The sequence below is a fragment of the Alosa alosa genome, chromosome 2 (assembly GCF_017589495.1).
Source record: "Alosa alosa isolate M-15738 ecotype Scorff River chromosome 2, AALO_Geno_1.1, whole genome shotgun sequence".
In the NCBI taxonomy this organism is placed as follows: Eukaryota; Metazoa; Chordata; class Actinopteri; order Clupeiformes; family Clupeidae; genus Alosa; species Alosa alosa.
The window spans coordinates 24,850,951-24,876,550 of record NC_063190.1 but is presented as its reverse complement, the minus strand read 5'-3'; the positions used below and the strand labels follow the sequence as shown (position 1 = coordinate 24,876,550).

The 25,600-nt window shown below is 41.0% G+C and overlaps 3 protein-coding genes across 3 annotated transcripts; all 3 read right to left on the bottom strand.

Moving 5' to 3' along the window:
• Nucleotides 1-87: 87 nt before the first annotated feature.
• On the bottom strand, nucleotides 88-4,891 carry endou2 (endonuclease, polyU-specific 2). The gene is made up of 7 exons (XM_048237548.1): nucleotides 4,776-4,891; nucleotides 4,235-4,375; nucleotides 3,703-3,808; nucleotides 2,983-3,104; nucleotides 1,203-1,315; nucleotides 619-772; nucleotides 88-427 (listed from the first exon to the last, which is right to left on the bottom strand). The coding sequence occupies exons 2-7, from the start codon at nucleotides 4,334-4,336 to the stop codon at nucleotides 176-178; spliced, it is 849 nt and encodes a 282-aa protein (XP_048093505.1). The 5' UTR covers nucleotides 4,337-4,375; nucleotides 4,776-4,891; the 3' UTR covers nucleotides 88-175.
• A 942-nt stretch (nucleotides 4,892-5,833) lies between these two features.
• rnf14 (ring finger protein 14) lies at nucleotides 5,834-11,336 on the bottom strand. The gene is made up of 8 exons (XM_048235367.1): nucleotides 11,219-11,336; nucleotides 10,344-10,499; nucleotides 10,108-10,235; nucleotides 9,469-9,981; nucleotides 8,401-8,629; nucleotides 6,943-7,115; nucleotides 6,592-6,722; nucleotides 5,834-6,485 (listed from the first exon to the last, which is right to left on the bottom strand). Exons 2-8 carry the CDS (start codon nucleotides 10,492-10,494, stop codon nucleotides 6,416-6,418), a joined length of 1,395 nt encoding a protein of 464 aa, XP_048091324.1. The 5' UTR covers nucleotides 10,495-10,499; nucleotides 11,219-11,336; the 3' UTR covers nucleotides 5,834-6,415.
• A 1,020-nt stretch (nucleotides 11,337-12,356) lies between these two features.
• On the bottom strand, nucleotides 12,357-25,145 carry LOC125290908 (heat shock 70 kDa protein 4-like). The gene is made up of 19 exons (XM_048237342.1): nucleotides 24,828-25,145; nucleotides 22,937-22,994; nucleotides 22,635-22,775; nucleotides 21,835-21,957; nucleotides 21,603-21,702; nucleotides 21,302-21,435; nucleotides 20,696-20,940; nucleotides 20,139-20,215; nucleotides 19,732-19,883; nucleotides 19,233-19,342; nucleotides 18,706-18,845; nucleotides 17,391-17,572; nucleotides 16,960-17,046; nucleotides 16,666-16,818; nucleotides 14,928-15,053; nucleotides 14,467-14,574; nucleotides 14,263-14,382; nucleotides 13,987-14,148; nucleotides 12,357-13,649 (listed from the first exon to the last, which is right to left on the bottom strand). Exons 1-19 carry the CDS (start codon nucleotides 24,932-24,934, stop codon nucleotides 13,449-13,451), a joined length of 2,526 nt encoding a protein of 841 aa, XP_048093299.1. The 5' UTR covers nucleotides 24,935-25,145; the 3' UTR covers nucleotides 12,357-13,448.
• Nucleotides 25,146-25,600: the final 455 nt, after the last annotated feature.

Here is a 25,600-nt window from a genome sequence, read left to right as displayed (position 1 = left end):
CGGCCTACTGCATAGCCTGCTGCACAACTTAATCAACTCACTTTCCAAATAGGTAAATACAAAAAATAGACCATGCACACACCCTGGGAAGGTTCATTGCGTTTTTATTTTTTAATAAAAATACAAAAAACAATGTTCTTAACATCTAGCCATTAGTGTATGTCAAAGATTGAGTCTAGACTGTCTGATATTTCAAAAGAATAGGGAACGTGGTTCCAATGTGCTTCTGGTTGTAATGGTGGCAGACAATCTCCACCTCATAGAGACTGAAGGACACTTTAACTCGTTCGTTAGGTGAGGTGAGGAAACACAGGGTGTAAAGGGCAAATTCAAATTCTGGACTGACACCGATGAAGATGCTGCCTTTAGGTTTGATGCCATTTTTCCAGCTGAACTGTAAAGCCATGATGTGCTTGTTCTCATCAGGCTATCGTGAAAGAGAGAGGAGAGACGGAAGGGATGAGACATTAGAGAACACCTCGTCAAGGGGATCTAATATAATGACTGGATTTGAAAAAAAGAGTAATGATGGAGAGAAAGAAATGGGATACACAAACAGGTTTGTCGGCATTATGAAGGTATAGATATTCAAGCAAGGAGAGAGAGAGAGAGTCTTACTTGAGGAGAGTGTGCATTCACACTGTAGCCTTTGTAGTCAATGTGTCCAAGCTTCTCCTGCAAATACAGCTGAATCCAGTTGTGAAATCCAATGACTGTGCGTCCACCACGAGTCTCACCGACAAATACATGCTCAAATCCTGAGGAGTCTGGCCTGAAGTAATAAAGGTAAAATGCCATGACATTTTTTTAAATCTGGAGTGAACAGCTCATCGACAGTATAATTCATCTCTGAAATGTTCTAGGACTGTGAATATGAATTAAGGTTAATAGCTATGAAGCTTATAATGACAATTATAGTAGAACTTTGAATTTGAACTCTGAACTGCAAGATGTGCTATCAAAGATTTTAGAACACTAATTGCTCAGTCCTCTACAATAAAAAGTGCTTGAAAGATCTTGTCCATATACCTATGTTAATCATCCCATCATCTGCATTCACATGTTTAACTGGCACCCTGAAGGTACATTCCTTAACTCTTCAGCCTTCAACAATTCACCCGAAGCATATTTATCAGAGTCTTTTTCTGGTATATCACTAGTAGCCTATATTGTAGTAAAGTAAGTTTGTTATGCGAACCAACCTGCTGGAGCCTCTCCTTGCGTAGAGTTCAAACCAGATCCGATACAGCTGCTGCTTAAATGCTGTCAGGTCCGAGGGGGACAGGTTTTTCTCCACAAGGTACTTATGAGCAATCTAGAACCATAACAACAACAGCAGTGAATATACTATACATGGTTAAATAATATCATACTTGGGCAGGGGTGTCGGACTGGGGGTAAAACCAGTACTGATTATTAGGGCCCCAAGGGGAGGGAGGGGCCCTTGAAAAGTCTGGAATATATGCATTAGGGGGCATGGGAGCCCATCAGGACAGGCCTCATTACAGAAACTTCCTGAAATCTTCTCTGAAATCCTATCTTATCTCAGTTCAGGAACTGCTTTAGGAAGCAAAATGTCAGTTAGATTTTTAATGAATAATTTTGGAGATGCCATTTTTCAAAAAAAGATGAAAACGCTTCTTTTTTATTCCATGTTTCTCCCACATTGTCTTACAACCTTTTATAGCATGGGGCAGTGTCATTTTCAGTCAGAACACTGGTCAAGAGAACATTTTACAACATTAAATCGACATTTGCCAGGGGTATGAACAATTTGTTCTTAACTATATGTATAATGAAATCCTAAGTTTTGTGCTTAGGCTAATAAACTGTTATATTGTATATTCATATATTTCATGTGCATTCTATTCATGTGTTTCTTTTACATATAGTTTATATCCTTACATTTTTTAGAATTAGGGTTATGTGTGTCCTGAGTTTCTATGCGTCTCGAAGTGTCACTAACACTTTCAAACCATCTGTTCAACATCAGCAAGAATGCATTGATAAATGTGCCCTACTAATGCAGCTGTTTCAGTGTGGTCCATGTAAAGCCATCCTTACACCAGAACACTTTGACAAGATTTGGGAAAGATTCTTAAAAAATGTTAGTCTTTTGAGTAAAGCTTGAATAAAGCATTAGTTAAAAGACTCCAATCTTTCTACAATCTTTCCCAAATCTTGTCAAAGTCTTCTGATGTATGGGTATCATAAGCTGGGCCCGGTATGTGACACTAAAGATCCTTGATTACTAACGCTTCAACCTTCTCTGGTAACACCCTATCCTGTCAACCTTAAACAGGACACTTAAACTCCGACTTATAGCTGCTCTAGTTAGAGAGGTAGGTATATCTTTATATGAAGCCATGCCATCTGCCTTAGTGTGCACCATTGTAAATAAAACCTTATTCTGACTTTTCACCCAGTCTTCATTGATTCGTATATAAAATCACCACAGAGCCAAATAAATATGGTAGTTGACCCTTTAGTGGCTTCTCAATGCTGTAATGAAAATGGACTGTTAAATCTGGTACATATTCCTTTAGTGGCTTCTCAATGCTGTAATGAAAATGGACTTTAAATCTGGTACATATTCCTACATGCCCCCTATTAATACTTGATCTTTAGGACTACATAAGATGACAGGTCTGTAGGCAAGAATTGATAATGTGCCCAATGCAGACTGTGGGGACAAATAAATATCTGATTTTATGGATGAATGGTTTGCAGAAAGTACTCCCACCGCATGACAGTACAGAGGTCAACATCAAAACATGAATTGTTGGATGGAAACAGTGTCAAACAGGCCATGCAAACATAGTCCTTGAATGTTTTGGAAGTAGGTCTTAATCCCTTTTTGACAAAAATTGCATGACGGCCCAATCTTTGCTTAAAGCACAATGAGGGAAACTGGATATGGTCTTTTAGTCAAAGCTCTTTACATCGTGCAGTGTGTATGTGTGCCATTGACAAGGCTACTACCTTCATGGTGGGCGTCTTTATAATAGAATCCAGGAATTTGTGATTTTCAACCTCCTCCTCCGGGGTAACAATCTCTGGTTCTCCAGTATCGCTCTCATAGTTATCCAACAACGAGATGAAAGCTGTTAAGACACATCACAAACAGACCAGAGAAGAGGCAGACATGTTCAATCTGCTGCATCATGGACCAGAACTGACATATTCAGACTTCTGTTAGGCAGCTTTTGTATATACAGTAACTAAGAAAGGTATATAGTGCCATACATAATGTTGGCACATTAATTTACATCCACTGATGTAGAAAAATGTACATTTAAAGACAAACTGAACAGAAGAAGACAGTTATCTACATAATATGGTACTAATGTCAGTGCAACTACATAACATGGTTTCCATGTCAGATTTGGCAAAGGATGTACTTTTTTCTCTCCTCAACAAAGAATATATAACACTGAGAGAGAAAGAATGAACATCTGATGAGAAAGAAAACACTTTGTTCCCACTGACTCTACTCGGCTCAGCATGGACAGCCGTCATAATTACATTTAGGTAAATGTCAGCATGAACTGCTTTAACCATTACACTGAGGCAATGCTGTATGTGCAGCCATTGTTTTCCCAATGATATACCTGCACTGGAGGTTGGTTTGTGAATCCCTCAGAACAGAATTTTGACTGGAGGGATCAAATTAAACAGTTGTTTCACACGTTGAACTCCTACCCATGAAGGTCTCCTTTTTGAAAATGTTTTCATCAACAAATGAGAACAAAGGAAACCCAATCCCATCTTGGTCATCATTCATAGACCTAACATATCCCGCTTTTCCCTGCAGAAGAATGGAACAGTTGAAATTCTGGTTAGTTGCCCAGTATGCCCACCACCTTGTTTCACAATATCATACAATCTATTGCTTATCTATAATATTGGTTAATTTACAATCATTTCAATACAAAAACACACTAGGAACCATGTTCCTATACCACATGGGTTATTTGTTGGATTGTGTGCATGTATGTATGTTTCTGGGGCATGGCGACAAAGAATGGATGGTTCTGATGCTTCCAGTGGCTATGCTAAGCGAAAGACCGAAGCTGGATCAATGTTGACCTCTGACTTTTTGTTCAGTGAACAAACAGACCGACATTGCCGCATTCATCACACAGGAATAAACAGCCTAGAGTGCCCGCTTGCCAAATGACGGACTCAGTGGTTGAACCAGAACATCTAAATAAATCCAAAATAGGTACCCAACCTGCAGTGAGATGCGGTAGTCGGTCCCTGGTTTCAGACGATTGACGTCGTTATCCCAGAGCTCCTGCACCATAGCAGACAGCTCCCTGTCGCCCTCAATCATAATGTTACACTGAGGCTCGGGCTCCAGTGTGACGGGTTCCTTGAAGTGAGAGTAGGGAAACACGTTGAGTTCCAAAGGCCTGGTAGTGTTGAGCTGGTTTGTTGTTTAAGATCTCTCAATAAATAAGTAGTGTCAATCAAAGAGGGTCACCCACAAAGTATTTGAGATGTACCACTGAAACTATGTACAGCCACAGAGCATCTAAGCACCTGAATCAGCAGGTAGATAACATGGGTAACATGTGTCTGAGATCCTATAGGCTTCCAATTTAAAGTCCACATCACATATGAAGAACAATTCTTTACAAAAAAATAGTAATTTCCAAGTGTCACTACATAATAAAGTGCTATTATAATACTCTAAACAGATCATGGCTGTGATTAATGCATTCAAGACACACTAAGAAATGTACCACAAACATAGTTATAGTTGAAATTACCTTTGGTCTCTAGTTGCAGGGAAAGGTCAGAACTGAGGTAGCACACACCTGCACTGTCTTGGTTGAATGTTGGCAGTATCTCAAGGGAAAACAGTTACATTTGCTGGCGTAGTATTGTGGGGGGAAAGACACTGAGTGCGGCTGGCTGTCCTACCCAATGAGGCTAGGCTGTTCTAAAGGGTTGTTCGGCGTCAGCAACTCTAGCCAAAGGGATTAAAATGGGTTGAAGTGCTTTTGACTCTATCGCTACAATGCAAACTCTGTCTTTGTCCCTCTCAGGGGGGGTATTGTTCATTTGCAGGCACAATGTTGCCCTCCCAAACTCTGCCCCCAACCCTCGCCCCTGTCTCAGCACACCACAGGTCTAACCTCCGATGTCACACCGGTAGTATTTCATTAGAAATGCAGGCCAAACCTACCTACATCGCATGACGCTGAGAGGTATAAACGATGATGGGTGGAATTGGGAGCTGAATGATTCATAAAAGCCTTGTAGGTAAAACATGCAACAACCTGCCAATACAAGCAGACTTTGTGAAACCAGGCTATCTGCAAACATTACATATAGCAATAGCAGGGTTCCCACTCTAAGTGAAATGTAAAACCCCTGAATTTCCATGACATGAATGGTATAATATAGCGACCAATGATTTCAGAGTAGCTGCGTAGCATTCAAGAATTGTAACAAATAAATGGGCATTGAATAAACAAAGTTAGGCTAACCACAACTATTTAAGCAAGCAGTAAAACTAATAATGAGATGTACATGAATTCTGCATGGAAATATGTTTGTATTAATGTATCTTGGCAAGTACATTTTAAACTGCTACAACAAAATCCCCTGATATTCCATGACTTTGCCGCCAAAATGATACAATTCCCTGACTTTCCATGTCTGGAATAGACTTTATAAAATTTCCTTGATATTCCAGAAATTCCATGACCCGTGGGAACCCTGCAATAATACTCATACATTAGCCTCTACTTTCAACCACACACACTGTAACAAACTGTATGTAACTGTATCAAACAATGAATCAATGCAAATGACACAGGAATTTATAACATTTAGTTTGGATTTACTTCATGTTTGAAGCACAACATCCCTGAAAATACAGAAACATATATTTGCATATAATTCATTGAAAGGATAATCCATGAAGCAATTACGCATGTGCGTTGAAAATCATTATTTCCTTTGTTCATCACATGATACTTCTCAGTTACTTTTGTACTGTAACCTCTTTGGAAAAACTGAGATATGTTGAACCAAACTGATTGTGTTTTGAACAAACAACTGGGTACAACAGTGTAGTCTGTCACAAAGCATAACTATCCACCATAACCTCTATTATAAAACTTGGTTTACTCCAAAGAGCATCCCTTAGCTTCAACATGATATTTTACCACTCATGGTTTAAAAAAAAGAAAGTGAGGAGCAGCAGCAAAGTCTAGGAATACACCTGGGTATTAGGAACAGAGTCTTACAAAGTTAACTAAAATAATCCTGGCTTGAACTCAAAGTCTTTTCTTGTTCAACTCCATGTGAGCAATTTGCTTAGCTTGCTTTATGAAACTCAACTCTGGCACACTGGGTAAAGTGCAGTTAGTGTCTCCACAAAGAGTGAGGGACAGAGATCCTAGATCTCATCTTCGTCGATCCAAAAACCTTCGTCTTGTGCGTCGTCCACATCCATTCCTTGAAACAGCCTGAAAGAAGAGGACCAGATCCAAGATTACAATCGTTTTTCTCCCCAATAACTTATGAATGAACGACGTGTGTCATGTGAAACGTGCGTGGCTTTCTGTGACTCACTGGTTGAAACAGGGCGAGGAGCGGTTTCTGAAGTGGCCATAGGGGTCAGCTCTGGGGAGCATATTCAGACAGATCCAGCAGAAGTATTGCTTGCAGCTGCTGCAAGTCATCTTGTTGCAGCCATCGACTTTCTGCAGAAAACCCCCAGAGGTCAATCCATTATACAAAACCAGTCAAACTGCAGATCAGACAATAACAAACTGAAAACACAAACTGCACAAACTAGGTGACTCAGGTGACTTCAGAATCTTCTGTATTGTGTTCTCTTTCTCTTTGTGAGTGTGCATATGTGTGTGTGTGTGTGTGTGTGTGTGTGTGTCTGTGTAATGGCTAACTCTATGAAATGGTCACCTGTATGTTTGTGCCACAGAAAGGGCAGCTTTTACAGTTATCCTTCAGCCATTCTCTGCTGTAGGACTCCTCCACAATCTTTTGGATCACATGTTTCCCGTAGCGTTGCTCCATAAACGCTTTCTCGTCGGGGCTGGCACTGAGGTATTCATCACGCAAGGCTAAAAGGTCCTCTGGAATCGCATAAATATCAGACACAGTCACAACTTTCACCGACACCGACAGATCACACAACCTAGTGATTCATCTACCTGGAATCTGACAGATGTTTTGTGTGAGAGCAAACCTGGGCAGATCTGTTCAAGAACTAGACAACTATTAACTACTATCAACTATTAACAACCTAGGGATGGGCCTGGCGCGTTGTCTAAAAATCGCTATCATACACCACCTAAACCTGGTCAGAAGTCACTGGCGAGTTGTTCATATGCTATTTTAAGAGCGCATGTCAACAGTCATATTGGCAGGTGCACGCACCATCCTTCTATCATTCATGAACGCACAACAGCGCACGTCCATGCAAAGCATTACAAATTGCACGATTACAATGGGAAACATAATTAGAATAAAGATATTACGAAATACTGTACATCTCATAGTGAGTAGTTATTCACCATCATTTGCAAATTGGTAATGACGGTTAAAAGCGATTAGGGGAGAGGCGAGAGACACATATGGAGCACAGCTGAAGACGCACTGTCACGAGATATAAGCAACTCCTCTGCAGGATAAATGTTGTTTTATTCAGTCATTTGAGCAATATTAGGGTAAGTGTTGCTTTTTCCAGCCTATGTTTTCGGTGGTAACCCATTGTCAGTCAATAGTGAAAGTAACTGCATATAACTGTCTAGTCGTTGACTGACTCCTTGGTGAAGTTAGTTTCACTTTGCCAATGAGTTCAAATAATAGACGAGTGCAAATGCGTGAAGGCTATGCTACGTTTTAGTAAAGCATGGTTTAAGAATGACTATTCCATACGGTCTCGCAAGCAGCCTCCTTCAAATGCGCCGTTGAATGCCAAAATACCGATGCATTTATTTGACATATCGCGCGTTGCGCCGTTAAAGGGAATGACAGATGTCATTTTCATTGGTTTAAAATGATGTTACGCCCCAAACACACCCATATGACTGATTAAAAAACCTAGGAACACCTTGTTGCGCCATGCGCTCCACGTTTGATAACGAAACCCCTCCCAATGTGAACTGGACATCCTACTAAATTTGAATAGACTTTTGACGAGTGACGATGCACTTTAGAATGTCATGATAGGGCCCCTAGTGTCTCGATAAAGTGCTAGGACATGCTGCTACGGATCTGCTTTAACTAATCTTCTATCGGGATACTTCTGTGCAGCCCTGCCTCATGCACAGGCACAGGACAAAAAGGGAACTTGGTAAACAAGCTGCTGCATATGCTGACTATAATATGGAGAGTGCACTGGGATTCGGTCCTCACCGATCTTAGCTTCACAGGCAGACACGCCATGGTAGCCCCTATTGCACACGTGGCAGAAGGCAAACTTGCATGCCGGGCAGATGGCCAACTTGGTCTCCGGCTCCAGCATAACAGCCGTTCGGCACACTGTGCGAGGACAGTACACAACATCTGGCATGCCGTCGAGGCTGGACTGCAGGAGGAGGCGGTCGTAGCGGGCAAACTCGGCCTCTCCAACCAGCTTTTTCACCTGCAGAGAACACAGCACACATACTGGAGAGTGGCAACAAAGCAGTAAAGGTGGCAGTCCAAACTGATTTGGTGCCACACACAAATTCAATTTTGTGCACACCCTAAAAGTGCATTCAGTGAAAGTGGAAACTCCTCCACTACAATATTATATTATTATTACATTGCATTTAGCAGACACTTCTTGACCAAAGTGACTGACATATGTCAGCTATATTACAAAGGATCACACTGTCCCCAGTGCAACTTGGGGTTAAGTGCCTTGCTCAAGGGCACAACGGTGGAAGCTGGGAATTGAACTGACAACTTTCAGGCTACTGCACGCTAGCCCAGCTCCTTAACCACTACACTACCACTACTACCACTACACTACCACCGCCCCGTAAACACCTAAGGCATATTGTTTTGTAAACAAAACAATATGCCTTAGGTGAACTAGCATCACACAGGTTACACACAATACATACATTGCACAAATATCTGCCCTTTTAAGCAGGGGACAAAGTTCAAAAGGCAACACAGGACAGGTTATCACCCCAGGAGACCTGCTGGCCATGCAGACTTTTGTTCAAGCCCTACACTAAACACACACGGCTATCTCTTAACAGAATCAGAAAAAAAAAATCAAACAAAGACTGATAGGTCAGATCTAGTACCACAAGCTCTAACCGCAGATTTGCTAGTAGATCTCACAAGTATCACATCTTTTATGTTGCATTATGTGCAGATACTCCAGAGGTAATGGTATTAATTAAAAGCTTTGCACTTGAAAACAAAAAATGAGCACAGTTATACACATGGAACATAAATTTAAAAATAAAACAAGCACACATCTGATACCTGTTCAGGCGTGGCGCCAGAGGTACATTTGGGTTCAGGGCAGGAAAGGCACTGAACATTTCCATCTCGAATCTGGATGGTGAAGTACTCAGCCATGCACTCGTTGCAGTAGACGTGATTGCAAATCTTGAAGTATAGACAATCTGCACCCAGCTTCTCCATGAAACAAATGCCACAGTTCAACATCTTCAAATTGAACACCTTCTGCCACTGCTCCTCGTTGAAGTCGAGAAGCTGGGCGGCGAGGTCATGCTCATGGTCCAGGTCAACAATGGCACGGGGGTCAAGACAGCTGTCTGGGGTATCCTCTTGCGTGACTCCTTCCTGCTTTGTGCTTGACCCCGTGGCCTTGCTCTTGTGTTGAGTATTGCCATGCGTGACCACCAGAAGAGGGGACTGGATCTCCAGGAAGCCCAGCGCCTCCTCCTTCAGGAACTGAATCCAAGTGAAAAGGACGACGCAGCCCTCGTTCTCCTCCCATAGCTCATCCAAGCGCTTGCAGAGTGCTGACAGCTACATGTGTTTAACAGAGAGTGAATGTAAAAAGGAATGGTGTTATGTTGAGTACAAAAACTATTTTTGTGAGCTATATGGAATGGGTGTATAGGTGTTGCCAATGGAACAATAATGTCACCTCACCTGGGTCTTTTGTAGCCATTTGGACCTTAGTGTAAAGATTGGTGGGGAAGATGATGGGTAATCCTCAGGTAGCTCAAATTTCAGTACAAAAGGAGGCAAGAAAGAGATAGCATGTGTTTGTTCCACTCCTGTGAAAGGATTCAACACCTTTATGACATGTATAGTACTTAAGCATAGACTTGAGTGTAAGTGTATGAGTATATGCTTGAAACGTCAGAATAGTAGCAGCTCGTTACCCTGGAAAACCAACTTGAAATCAGGAGGAAGATCCAGACACAAGTGTACTTCACCCTGATCATCAGATTCAGCCCTGCGGAAAACGTCTTCGTCGTAAATACTTGCTAAAGCAAGCATTTCATTCTCCCTTTCTTCCCGAGCATCCGCCATTTAGACTACAAGTCAACACAGAACAAGTATTTCCATAAAATAAAGCATAATGTGCGCCCTCAACGGTAAAGTAGTTTACATGCAAGTTCAACCTATGCAAACTGTGCACATGATTTCATCTTGCTTGATGTAATTTTGACGTCATCAATGACAGACAAAAACAAGTGTAACTTGCTGGTAGTTCTAGCTTAACCTGAAGTACTGAAATATCACTGTGTAACGTTATTATTAGAGATAATGATTAGTTAAGCATGGTTCAGGTAAATGATTTAAAATGTGGCAACAGCAATAAAACGATAGCTTAACTTGACGTAAGCACAAACTTCTGTGACATAATTTAGCATAGCTAACGTCGCTGCATAGCATGCTCATAGACAGTGAGCATGCTAGCTAGCTAGCTATGCAAGGCTATCCCAATTCAAATGGATTGATAGCCAGCTGTATCAAAGAGTAAAATTAAGTATACGTTTGATTTCAGTACTTGTGTCAATATGCCTAGAAAATATGCAGTTCGTTCAATCAAACCAAGGTAACTAAACGTTACTTTGATAGCTATCCCAACTTAGCTGAAGGTAAGCCCTCGCTAGTCAAATGTTAACTTATCTAACGTTAGAATTAAAACACCCCATATCATTCAAAAGACAGACAGGACATATATTCGATGATTTTTTGTGTCATACGGTCGCTTATTACTAAGCATAAATGACCTTAAGACCTTAATTACCCTATAGTCGGCCCTCATTTAGCGAAGCCGGTGGGACTGCTTCCCAGGGAAGGCAAGGCAGCTGTTCGTCCCGACCCTCGACCTAGTGACAGCAGTGCTGGTAACACCGTAATGTAACGTTGCCACCTACTGGAGTTACTTAGTAAATTCAAAATTAGATCAGGCCTGTGTCGTCATTACATCTTTGCATCTGACGTGTAAATATGTTTGTCTTGTTGTTTGACATTTGCAGGATGTGCTGTCATCTGACACTGCATCCCTGCTTTAACAAATCGACTATTACAAAGCTGTTTGCATGCTATATTAGCACATATCTGCATAACCTCCATCCATCCCACAGCCAGATTGTGGCCACAATTATTATTATACCTCTACTTAATACTTAATGCTTTATACTCAATACTTGTATAATGGCTGTAACCCTATTATGTCAACCCATTCTTGCACTGATATAGTTTTTCTATATTACCTTGTCTACTCTCTTATATGTCCATATTTATTTTATGCTGGTCTCTAGACTTTATTCTTGCACTGTTGCACTTACTCATTTGCACCATCATCACCATGACACTCACTCTCAAAGAGCACCTTACCTTACTATGCACAGAGAATCACAGGCTCAGTCCCTGCCTCAGTGATAGCAAGCGCCTCATGCTTAATCACCCCTAAGCACACTATGGGGATACTGTTTTAGACTTGATCTAGATTTAGTGTTATTTAGTATAATTTGTATTTTAGTATATTCTTTATCTTCTACTGTCCTTATTGCTTAGTTGTGTTTTTTATATTATACTTTTATTACTTTTTCTGCTGTTAGTGCATGTTGTGTGTGATGTCTGCTACTGAGACCTTGAATTTCCCTTTGGCGATCAATAAGGTATCTATCTATCTATTCTCGATGTAACCATCTGAGATCCCTCTTTACCACAGTAGTGCTAATAGACTAAATTAAGTACTCCCCACCTGCCTCTACCAAGGGTACAGACTTGTAGGCCTACAGCTACTGCTTGGAAAACTCAACTTGTCTTGCCTTTCTTATCCAAATCGATCCAAGATTAAATAAGGAAAGGAAGAAGTCTGAATATCCTGCCCTAAAAGTTATGGGTCATTCCTTAGAAAGCAACAAAGTTCAGGTTGCTATGTTGACTGTACACCAAAAAAGGTGTCTTTTATTTGTTGAGCAGTGATACAGAGTAGAAAAAAAGTCCAGCCCTGGAGGATGTTTTTCTTTACTTAACACTGAAATACTGCATAACAGTGACCAAGGTCTGCTTCAACATAGAGTGCTTTGTTTATAAATGTGACACTAAAATACATATCTTACAACACTATAATTTAGACAACCAAGCTTGGCTTGCACATAACCTCACCATCTCATCACTGAAAATCTGTCATTAAATCTTTACCTAGCATCCCATATTTACATATAGTGTGTGGAGGCAGTTTGAGGTCAGAAAACACAAGTCTTAATTTTGTGAGCTCAATCTCCACATGTATGTACTCTAATAGTTACATTGGACAGTATCATCATGATTATCTAGTGGGCTTATGACAATTTTGGAACATGGATTGGCGAGTATTCTAAAACTACACGGAGCCACAATTCTGCCTGCTGCTGTGCCAAGCAAGAAATACGATGATTTTTTTTTTTAGGTATATGCATCTTTAAATACACAGCTAAATTCAGCCCATTCTTATTTTACTAGGATGAGAATGCAACAATTAGATGTGTGTACAGTAGGGATATTCTACAGGAAATGTCAAAACCAAACAGCTGAAATCAGCACTATTTTCTCATCTGGTGAAACAGGGTCCCAAAATGTCTAACACATCACCTTGATATTTTTTGGATGTATCTATGGGATCAAAATAACTTAAACCAACATGAATATGTTCCTACATTGTACAACCCACTATGCCAAAAAAAAAATCATCACATAATGATGATAATCACATCCACTAAGCTTTCAGAAAATAGATGTTGTCTTTGCTGTTTGGTTTTAAACTTTGACCGAACATATATATGTCAAATAATTTTAATACCGGTAGACAACAAAAAAAAGAGGAAAAAAGAAAAACAGTACAGTAGACAGACAGGCCTAGAATGCAAATTAGCCTAGACATGCCCTAATGACCATGGGGCACAGGAAGAACAGAAGAGTCCATCAGGTGTTGAAGCACAAACATAGACCTTGGCAAACCAGTGCTAACACGCACAGCACCATCAGGTTTAATCAAGGTCCATTTGTGGCTTGCTCTCCGTGGACTCAGGGCCTGGCTGAGCAGCACCGCCTTTCTGTGGACTTCCTGTCTGGGCCTCACCGGCCTGCTGTTCGTTCACTGGGCCGTTCTGCTCCGCCTTGTCCTCTTTGGGAAGCTCCACTTTGGGCTTGGGCTTTGTGACGATAGGAGAGCAAACATCCAACAGCTCCTGTGGGGAAATAAGTGGCAGGATAAAGGTGAAGAAGCAATACATATTTGACATTCAAGATTACATGTATAAGTGATGTCAGGGAGACAAAAACAACATACCCTATCACACACATACAGGTTGTTCACATGATGTACAGAGCCATTAACTCGGTTACATTAGCTGTGTTCTGTTGTAATTACAGAAGGCTACTACAAGGGCTGCGATGGTGCCCTGTAATTTTGACATGTCCCGCTTTGTGCTTCTTGATTTCTACCGAGAATTAGAGCACTGGAGACAAGCCCTTTTCATTCAATGATCTACTTCAGCTTCAATAGTGCAGCAGCAGAAGCAGTACCTTTGTCTTGGCCTGGATCTCCTTCACGGTGATAACAGGCTTCTGGGTAAGACTGTGTTTGCTCTGCTGGTTCATTTTGCTGTTCATCCAGATCATGGTGTCATTCACCATCTTGTCCACCTTTGTGATGTCTGCTTCATCCAAGTGGTCATACTTCTCATCCTGCAGTCCAAGGTTTACCAACTTGTTATTCATGTGTTTATGGCTACAAGAACTGACAAATTAAGTCTGCCTGTATGCATGTACGTTATGTATGTATACCGTGTGTGTGATCACCTTAGTTTTGTAAGCTTCAACAATTTTCATATACTGCTGTAGTAGTTTCCCCAGTCTATCGAATGCTTTTGGTCTCTCTTCAGCCTCTTGGTAGCGCTCCACGATGGGCTGTCCAAATTTCTGAGCGGGCACAACATTCAATTGAATCGCTTTGTTGACCATTTTGTATTCTTAACAGGATGTGAACAATATCTCCAGTTTTACCTTTAATTCAGCCAGTTTGTCAATATACACTTGTTTCTGTTGGTCCTCTCCATCCTCATACAACCAGTTTTCTGTGTCTTCAAGTTTTAAGGAAAAAGAGTCCCGTTCCTGCATTCGAACACAGGAGGGTTAACATGGAAAGGAATCTTAATTATTTCAATTAAAAACACTATACTGCAAATGCATATGACAAAGGGAAGATTAAAACATAAAAATGACATAAAAATCATAAATGTCACAGAACTGACCAAAATTAGATCCCCTTCCCCCCACTATCAAATCTGGAACATGAGGTTAAGTACAGTTTCTGGTTTTAGTCTCTGTAGTTATCTGGATTAACTCCATAATCCTGCTTTGTTGAGTACCCCCTAACACACACACACACACACACACACACACAGCAGCTTCATTTGCACAATGCAGTCTGCCTGACAACTGAACACAAGGTGCTAAGGACCCACCTCCTCAGTGACAAATTTCTCCAGTAATCCGTGCAGTTTGTCTCTCATCTCATACACATACTCCTCCACAAAGTTCTTGGCGTCATTTCGCTCCTTCTCCAGTTTGTCCTGCATGATCATCTTGCCCTAGGAGAGCACAAAAACATGTTTTATAACAAACCCATCTCAATATGCCAAACAAGGTTCAATATGCCAAATTTAACTGAAAGTTTAACTGAAAGTCTTTAAATGAAAGTTAGAAAAACAGCTTTCTTAAATGGGTTTATTGGATATTCATAATCCACAGACCTTAGGGTTTAAAACAAGGGGTCATTTGTTCAATTCCGTTTAGCCAACCCAGAGATATTGGCCAAAATGTGAAAGCTATCCTCATCTCAGCAAAAAAAAAAGTTTTGAGAAAATCAGCTTTAAAGTTTGGGAAGTGTAAATGAGCATATTATGTATATTTTCTCTCAACCAATCACCACAATATGCATCCTGATAAAGTTCCCTTAGCCTTTGGAATTAAAATAGCACCAGTGCTGTCGCTGTCAATCTCTGTTGTCTGTTCTCCAAAGAAATCCGTAGCCAAAGATTGAATTGCTTCAGAATCTCTATTGTTTAATCCGAAAAGATCCGGACTACATAGCGCAGCTTCTAAATGCTCCATTCAGGCGGTAAAACTCGTATAACTTGTGAGGTAGCCTATAATGTTCGATCAACTTCTGAAGACGACAAGGACAACAATAGTCTAATGCTTAATACATAGCCTAATGTTTTTGTTTATAAATATGCTGCCAACTCCAAAACAAATTGAATCGGACCAATAGATGCAATCTCTGTGAGGAATCTGGTCAGCAGCAACTATAGGTTGCTGTTTCTCCTCCGAAATCTCTTGGCTAAAATCGAAATTTTCTTCAAAATAATTACTTTATTGGATTGCCTTAATTGGATAGCCTACTATATTTATGATGACTTCTTGAAGAGGCCAAAAGCCAAAACACGAAGCTTTCAGACCATAGAAAACTGACTTTCCTGTTCTCACACAGCAAGCGTCTGAACGAGGAAGAAAAACGTCAACTTTTTTATCCAACCTTTAATGCGCAGCCTACACATTTGGCCTTCAAAATCCTATTTCTAGGTCGTTTTACAGTAAGATACGTCACTTAGTGATAGATAAGAGGTGTAATGATGATGTTCGTGGTGAAATTAGAAAATACATAATTTAGCCATTTTTCGACCCTCTCTGCATTCAAATCGCTATATCTCAAAATGGATTTCTGCGACATAGGACTCATTTCGTCGTGGCACGCCCCAATTCTCAGATTAAAGCAATTGTACTAGCTTTACAACAAAATAGAATTACCACTCTGTGGTTGCATGACTCTGGTAATCAGTCTAGCTTCAATCTTCATATATTTTTGTGAGGTCAAAAAACCTTACACTTTAACCACCAAAATCTAATCAGATAATCTTTGTGCTAAATCTGAAAAAGTCCCTTGTGGCATTCCTGACATATCATGTTCACAAAAATGTGAGATCACAGTGACCTCAATCTTTGGCCTTTTACCCCTAAATTCTAAACAGTTCATCTTCAAGTTGAAGAGAGCATTTGTACCAAATCTGAAGAATTGTGTTCACAACAATGGGATGAGCGGATATATTATGAACATATGTACAGATGGACAACCCGAAAACATAGTTCCTCCAGCCATGGCTGCAGCTGGCAGAGGCCTAAAAAGAAACTGTCAAACTTTACCTCGTTCTCCACATATCCATTCAGCATGTCAATTGACAGTTGCCAGTGTAGGCTGTTCTGGATGGGCAGGTCCACAGTTTTTGTTTTCACTTTGGCCTTCTTACTCGAGGGAGGCTGATCAGTCTTCTTCTCCTGCTTCCCTTCCTCTGACGTCTAAAATAAGACGACATGACCAGACAAAAAGCATTCATAAAGTCTGTGCAGGTTTGTGCAGAAGATGACACGGACTGTCGGGATATCAGAGGAGAGTCTGGTGTTAGGTCAAAGGTCAAAGGTCAAAGCTTCTGGACTTACCTCCATGTCCTCAGAGTCTGATTTCTTATCCGCACTCTGGCCGTCTCCCTGAGGTTTCTGCTCTCCCTGTTCTACCTGCATTTTTGTCTAGAGGAACAAAGCGGAGATTTCTCTCAGATCAGGGGCAGGAAAAATGCTTAACATTCCTCATCAGCTATGTGAGCCCTGTGCATTTAGATACAGCAACTAAGGACCTCGCTGTGAAACAGAATGATCCACCATGAAGACCTAGAAAAAGAGAGGAGGTGAGACACAAAGTGGCAAACCCCGAGTGTGATAGAAAAACTCTGAAAAGGGGCATGGCCATCGGGGAGAGGGTAGATGTTATTTTCATAACATAACAGATGCTATTTTTAAAGCCAACCATCATGGCTGAGGAGTCCTGTGGGAACGGCACAGGGAAAAGAGCGAGACAGACGGGAGACACTCACTTCATCTTCCTTTGTGTTGGGATCCGTCTCCATTGGCTCCTCTGCCTCTGTGGATTTGACCACCTCCACCAGCGAGGCGCTGGAGACACTGAACAGCCCATGCACGTTCACTCGTACCTTCACTTTCACCTTGGCGTTCTCGCCAGACGCTTGTGGAATTACCTTCTGGACCAGGAACTGGCCTGAGGGAAGATAGAAGGAAAGGTTGGACCAGGGGTGTTTTTCAGGGATGGGAGGTGTAAGTAACAGTAACAGGAGGTGTAACAGTTTGACAGAGGCATGGGTCCAATCCCAATGTCCACACTTTAAGGGACTCATGGACTTTCAACTTATGAACACTCGCTGTAAGTCCACATTTCCGCAGGCTTTGCCTGAGGGAGTTACCCATAGTTCATAGTTCACATCATGACGGCAAACACGGCACAGGGTTACCAGGGGAAGCCCAGGACCATTAACAATATATAAAAAAAACTAAACAAATGCCATAAAACAGAAATGAAAGTAACGTGATAGGTTGCTATGTACCGGTACTACTGTCCTATTACTATTTATACCATTCTGAGCCCTTGCAGCCTCTCACATTCTTGAAATTAGAAGAACTTCAATATGCAATTATTTATTAGACCAACGTTTTGGCTTGCGCCTTCATCACATCCAGCCTCTCACATTCTATCACTAACCAGGTGATGTCACTTAAAGCGGACATATTATGAAAATATCAGTTTTTAAAGGGCCTCTACGCATGCATTTGGGTACCTGGGGTGGCTACCAATGCAAAAACATCAAAGTCAGATTCACTGGCTGAAGTGACATCAGGTCTGCCAGCTTTTTGAACGAGAACACACTGAGAACCCAATTTTATCTATCTGGACCAAGTCTCTGGTCACGACTGAACTTATTGTGCAAGATGCCCATGTTTGTAAAGGAACAGGCACACAAAAAGGCACAGTCTGAACAGGGATGTTCAGACATGGTTTGAAAGGGTGTTGAGGTGAGTGATCCTTTTGGTAGTCTGACTAAACTATCTAAAATTTTAATAAAAAGGGGTAAAATACATCCTTTGCGTCTGTGAGGGCTCAGGACATATGCTCAGGTATCAGGGGTATGTGTGTGTATGTGTTCTTTCATTATGATCATGCCAATAAAGCTCATTTGAATTTAATTGAATTGATATATATATATATATGTATATATATATATATATATATATATATATATATATATATATATATATATATATATAGAGAGAGAGAGAAAGAGAGAAAGAGAGAGAGAGAGTTTGGTTGTTTTCACCAGTGAAGTCTTTTCTGTGTACCTATTGTTGGGTCTGGGTAGGGCAGCTCTTTGTGGTTATTGTAGTACGCCTCCAGGGAGAATGGGTCTCTGCGGTAAAATGTTAACACTTTGGAGAAGGGCGCCGCATGGTTCTTGGGAAACACCTCACAGTCATTGGACCTGGGGAGAGGTTAATGACAAGTGATGTTACTTAAAAACATTAAACACGACGTATACTCGTGAATAGCTTTGTGTAGTGTTTGCCATACATTGACCTATTTGTGGCGGCCCACCACAATATCAATTTTGACCACCACACAATGATCTTCCAGGTTGTGCTAAATTGTTCTTAAATCTGGTTAGCATCATAACCACATTGTGCTAATTGTTAAAAACTGTTGTATTCAAGTTAATTCTGCAAACCAACCACCACAAATGGAATTCAATTCTGTGGGAAACACTGTTTTGTATCTCAATGCAAACAGCAGCTAAAATGCTACTACTCATACATGCAATATTGCTACTCATCAATCAGCCCCCTATGCATTAGCTGGCTCAGTTCCTTACCCAAGTGCTTCCTCCCCTCCATCTGAGCTCCATTTAAGAGAGATGGGGTAGGGGACCACATCGGTGATGGAGAACTCCCGTACTTTGAAGGCCGGGGAAAGGATCGCACACTAGGGTAGCAGGATTGAAAGCACTTTCATTAGATAGGTGTTGAAACATACCGGTAAACATTAACTGAATCAACAGAGGAGGGCTTTTAAAGGCATTAAGGAAAGGAACAGCAGAAGGGCAGGGAAGCAAAATGGCAAAGCAGAGGGGAGACATGCTCCATTCAGCCGATACAGACCAAAGAATACAGACCAGAATGGACAAATATATCCATTGAAATGCAAGATTATTTCATGATTTAAATTGTTTCTGTGTGTGTGTGTGGACCAAAATGTATTGAAGAGAGAGAGCGAGAGAGAGAGAGAGAGGAGAGAGAGAGAGATAGAGAGAGAGAGAAACAGAGATAGAGAGACAGAGAGAGAGAGAGAGTATATTTATGAGCAGGCCAGACCTGCAGTGCACAGCCTCTGGCCACAGCCTCGTCAGCATTGAGTGTCGTGCTCAGCTCCTTGCCAAAGAATTTGCTGATTCGCTCCTTGACTGCGGGTATCCTGGTGGCACCACCCACCAGCTCCACTGCGTAGATATCCTCCTTCTTCAGCTCTGGGGAAAATCAATGAGAGTGTGTAACTCCGAGTTGGGGCTGGCTGTGTGTACTGTATATGTGTGTGTGTGTTTGTGTGTGTGTGTGTGTGTGTGTGTGTGTGTGTGTGTGTGGTTAGCTGAGTGTTTATGTGTGAATATTGTTGGTTGAGCACATGGGTGTGTGTGTGTGAAAACAGGTCAGACTGCAGTCACGGCTGCCTGGGGCACGTGCTCGAGCCTGTGGCATGCTGCTCCCTGCGGTTTGCTACTTACTGGCCTGCTCCATGACGCTGCGCAGGGGACCCTCTACCTTGGCCAACAGCCCGGCGCTGAGCTCTTCAAACTGGCCCCTGGAACAACGGCGTCAGACACTATTATTAAACACATACACGCACACACACACACACACTCGGGGCACGCTTACGTTCTTACATACACAGACACACACGAACAGCTGCTGCTCTACAAACAACTCATTCAGACCCACTTATAATGACATGCTCACTAAGTACACATGTAGAGAAATTACACACACCGACCCCACACACACACACCCATCTAATAGAAACAAGTTTTCTTAACAAGTCAGCTTCACTTACAGTGAAGAGTTGTGTATATCAAAGTTTGTTTTGTTTTTAATACCACAATAACATGGCAAAACACATTCAGAAAACAAAATATCTGGCATGTTAAACTGGCAATAGTATCAAAGCTGGAAGGAGGCTGAATTCGGGGATGAGGCTTTGAATAATTCCCATGCAGGGGAAAAAACACATGAACATGCATCCTCTACACTGACTGTTTACGGTCAGGGTTGCCAGGCGACCGACCTGTTAAGTTTGGAGGTGACATCGATGCCATTCATGAAACACTCAATGTTGAGAGGCAGGTCCGAGGAGTTGGCACTCATTAGCTTCTTCAGTTTCTCACTCTCCTGGGAGAGGCGCACCTTCGCGCGAGGGTTTGACTGAACATCCAGCTTGTACTTCTTGGAAAAATCCTCGCTGAAGTTCTTCACCAGGACGTCATCAAAGTCTTTCCCTCCAAGGCCAGGGTCAAACGCAGACGCCAGAACCTATTAGGGTTGTAAATGCAAATGATGAATAAATCTCATTTTGATGCACCAAATATTACTCCTCTCGGTCACCAAAATAGGAGACTAGGAGACTTAGCATCACGGCCTATTACCTAAATGTTTTATGCATTTGTTTTGCGCAATTGTGCATAATATAACAACAAATAAAATAAGTAATACATTATCAGTTAAATTATCCAGACTTCAAAAATGACATTTATAAATGTGCCTAGCAACCATTATTCCATATTTGTCCTCATTGTGTCAGACCTTCATGCAGTATTCTTTAAGGTATGTATTATTTTTCAATACCTTCCCTGTATACCATTTCAAGAGGAGTAACCAGACCAAGCAGCCTTACCTTGACCTTTCCTTTATTGAAGGCACATACAGAGACCTGGAACCCGCAGTGTCCCAGATCCACAAACACCACTATCCTGGCCTTCTCCTCTGGGTTGGGCAGGTCTTGCTTGTAGATTCCATAGGCAAGTGCCACTGTTTAATCCGTAAAGAAAAGAAAATGACTCAGCAAATAAAATGTGTACATATGACATATGACATACATTTTCATATGTCTAGGAATAAGAGATGATGTGACAAGGACAGGTGAATGTTTGGGTGGGTTGCTGTGGTTTTGTGGACGAGCTGCTATTTGTGTTTACCTGCTGTTGTGTCATTAATTAGCCTGAGGCAGTTCAATCCGGCAATCTGTGATGCATCCATCAGTGATCTCCTCTCGGCATCCGTGAAATAGCTGGGAACCTGGCAATCATAAACACATTACAAGTTCACAGACTGACTACTTGACAACAAAACACTCTTTGATTCGAAAGGCCTAGGGCCTTACTGCGTGAGAGTGAGAGTTGAGGATGCATCAGCATGTTGGTTACGTACAGAGATAACACAGTCCACCACAGGCTTCTTCATTGCAGCTTCAGCAGTTTCCTTCAGCTTGGTTAGAAGCATGCCGGTGAGCTGCTCGATGCTGAAAACTCTCTCCTCCTCCATGTACATAACCTTTTGGGTTTCATTTAAAAAACAGACAGACAAACCCACAATGGTTATTATGAACTTCTTTTAATGCATTTTATTGTTTTCTTCCATAATTGTGTTCCTGTTTACTTTTATTGTATAGGTATAAGTATATATACTCTTTTGATCCCGTGAGGGAAATTTGGTCTCTGCATTTATCCCAATCCGTGAATTAGTGAAACACACACAGCACACAGTGAACACACAGTGAGGTGAAGCACACACTAACCAGGAGCAGTGAGCTGCCTGCTACAGCGGCGCTCAGGGAGCAGTGAGGGGTTAGGTGCCTTGCCGAAGGGCACTTCAGCTGTGGATGTAGGGCATGGGAGAACAGTGCTCAACCACTTCCCCCGTCCACATTTATATTGTACATACAAGCCCGAAGCCCTAACCAGTAGGCCATGGCTGCCCCGTCGTATTGATTCACCTCAAAGCCCTTTGGTACATCTCCTGCAGTTTTTATATACTAGCGGTAACTTGGCAAAAAGATCTATTAACCTATGAATTTGCACCTCCTCAGTAGAGCAACTTGAAGCTCAGCGAAGGGCTTTATGTCTTAACTCACTCACATGACATTCCAGAACTTTCATCAGAGTTTCTTGTTATTACCGTATGTTTATATTCAACGTTTTTAGCAGACGTTATTGTTCAAAGCGACTTACCTTAACACCAGTTGTGCCTTGGGGCATCTGAGCAAGTTCGTAGGCCAAGCCTGACTTGGCTGCCTGGATAAACGGGTCGGTGAAAGCTCGGCCATGGAATCTCTTGAATGCCTGGACAGTGTTTTTGCAGTTTGTGACCACCTGGACGGGACACAGTGTGTTACATGTTAACAACACTCTTCATAGCAAGTTAACTATTCCTTCATGAGGAAGAATCATTAGCCTACCCTTTTAATAAGTCGACCTGAGGCCACAATGATTCATCCAAGTCAACACTGTGATAATAACAAGTTGAGGCTTACCTGATTCTTGGCTGCGGTGCCTATTGAACGATTATGTGGTCCAAACGAAACAAACGAGCTGCAAAAAATAGAAAATAAAAAATAAATTTTAAATAATCAACAAGTCAAGTTTTTTTATATAGCGCATTTCATACGTGGAGGTTTAAAAGTAAAAGATAGTTTAAAAAGTAAAGATCATAGTAAAGAAGAAAACACTGTACTGCTGAAGCATGTCTGATTGGTATTTAGGTCCTTGGAGTAATGTGTGTCAGTTCTTTTAGTTTTTGTGAGAACCCTAGCTGCTGCGTTTTGTATCACCTGAAGTTGTTTAATAGTCATAAATGAGTTTTTCTAATTCATGTTTTGAGATCAGCCCTCTAAGTTTGGCAATGTTTTTGAGGTGATAAAAAGCTGATTTAGTTATTGCTTTCATGTGGCTGTTGAAATTTGTGAGGGGGGATTTGTTAACTTCTCAACGGTTGAAAATAGTACACAAGTGTTATTTGTACTTCTACTGATGATGTTAGAGAAGAACGACTGTCTTGCTTTGCATATTTCAGAGTTATATGTGCGGAGCATCTCTTTATGGATTTCAAAGTGGATCTGAAGTTTGATACAAATACATACATGATGAACCAATGCAATGCAACAATGCACAAATACACAGTGAACATGCAATGCAAATCTTCATCAGTGCAAGAGAATATCACTGTAATTATTATTATTATTATTATTATAAATTATCTCATTTAGGCTATGCAAGTGGAATTCTGTGTTAGCCTAAAACAATCAACATACAATAGTTCAATAGTTTCAGGCAGTAATAAAACTTGTTTGAACTGAATTTACTTTAGTTTTACGCTTGTAATGCAGACTAACTGTAAAAATGACAGAGCATTGCCTACTGCAGTATAAAATGGCACTATACTGTCATCAGTCTATGGTGTTTTAGACGTTCACCTGTTACAACTGTCAATGCAGCAGTGGTGCAATTTTGCTTATACACCATAAGTGGACAACTGCGCATAACATAAACTTGAGACAGTGTGTGTCTGTTATGCGAGTGTCTATGAATTTTGTTAAAGTTCAAAGCACGTTTAAACCAGTCGGGCACAACAGCGGTTATACCGTTGATCCAAACATACAGTCCCTGTCAAGTCTAATCCAGCTTTTAGTGATAGCGGCATAAATGATTAAAACAAAACCGAAACCACAAAATTATACGAATGGTTACTGTCAATTATTTGACAACAACCACGCAATGAAGATACCGTTGAGGTTACTACAATACCGAGCAATTAACGTTAGCCTTCTTTAAATTGGACAGTTATCTCTGAGAATTCACAGGACAGTTCCTATTTTGTACAGTCTATGGACAGTTCCTATGACTCATGGGTTTACTACACCGTTACGTAAACAGTAAAGGAAATCACGAGAATATTCCTGAGACCCAACTACTGGAGTCACATAGCGACTGAACAAGTACAGTTCAGCAGAATGCCACTTGCACGATAGGCTACACTTAAGGCATACACTCTATAGCATGATGCTAAATCACCACATAGCAATACCAATGTTAAAGGGATAGAATTGCCAGCTAATCAGTTATCTACCATTGGGCGTACAGGTACACTAACGCCCCATTTATTGCTATTCATATACCAAATAAATTCAGAAAAGGACATTATGTCATGTTACAAGCTAGCTAGGTGAAATAACAGCAGAATTCACGTGTGCAGTACTTAAGGTTAACTGTTACCAGTTACCTTCTAGAGTTAGGCCTCAATTCTGTATGGTTAAAGCTTGCATTACTAATGTAGTACATATAAAGCCTCGTTTGCGCTTGAACTCTACGAACACAAACCTTGGTAACTTATAAGATCATAAACAGCAATGTTAAAGTTTTACTTACGGTGTACATCGGTCGCTGTATTCATTCGCAACAGTCTCGATTCCCCCGGATCGAGCTACTGCAACATAACAGCTTTGAAAGCCAACATCAAATCCCACCACTGACATGTTTAGTTAAGGTATTTTGTTAACCAAGTTGTGACACTTCTGTTCACAATATTGACCTGGAGTACGTATGAAGAAAGCAATAATAAACGTCAAATAATAACGTACAAAATATTCGTCAATGTATGTCAACTTCTATTCATAATCCAAATCACCACGATGTTCACTACCCATATATTACACACCGGCTAGCCCTCACACCAAATGCCATACGTATATCGCGAGACTTGAGGTGTTCTAGATTGCTCTCGACTTTTCGGGTAGAGGTGACGATAAAGGCGGAGAATGTAAGCAAATTTGCAATGCGCATCCCAGATCAAATCTCATTTGCAATCATCCGACAATTACATAACATGCATCAAACTGCCCAAATAAACATAAACAGGCATATATCTATACACATAATAACCACTTTAGCAGAACGTTATACTACACTTCGGGTTTGATTTCACTGTTAAGCAAATTACGATTTTAATATAAGTAAAGCCCACACAACCTAATATCGGGAAATATTTTAATTCTTGTAAATTACCACCTAGGCTGCAGGTAATGCTTCCGTAGCTTACATTGTACTAAACTATTTACGCCTAATATAATACAATGTTTTATTATATAATACATATGTTTTGGGGAAATTGTTGTCTTGTAAAACGTTTGTGAAATTTGTCT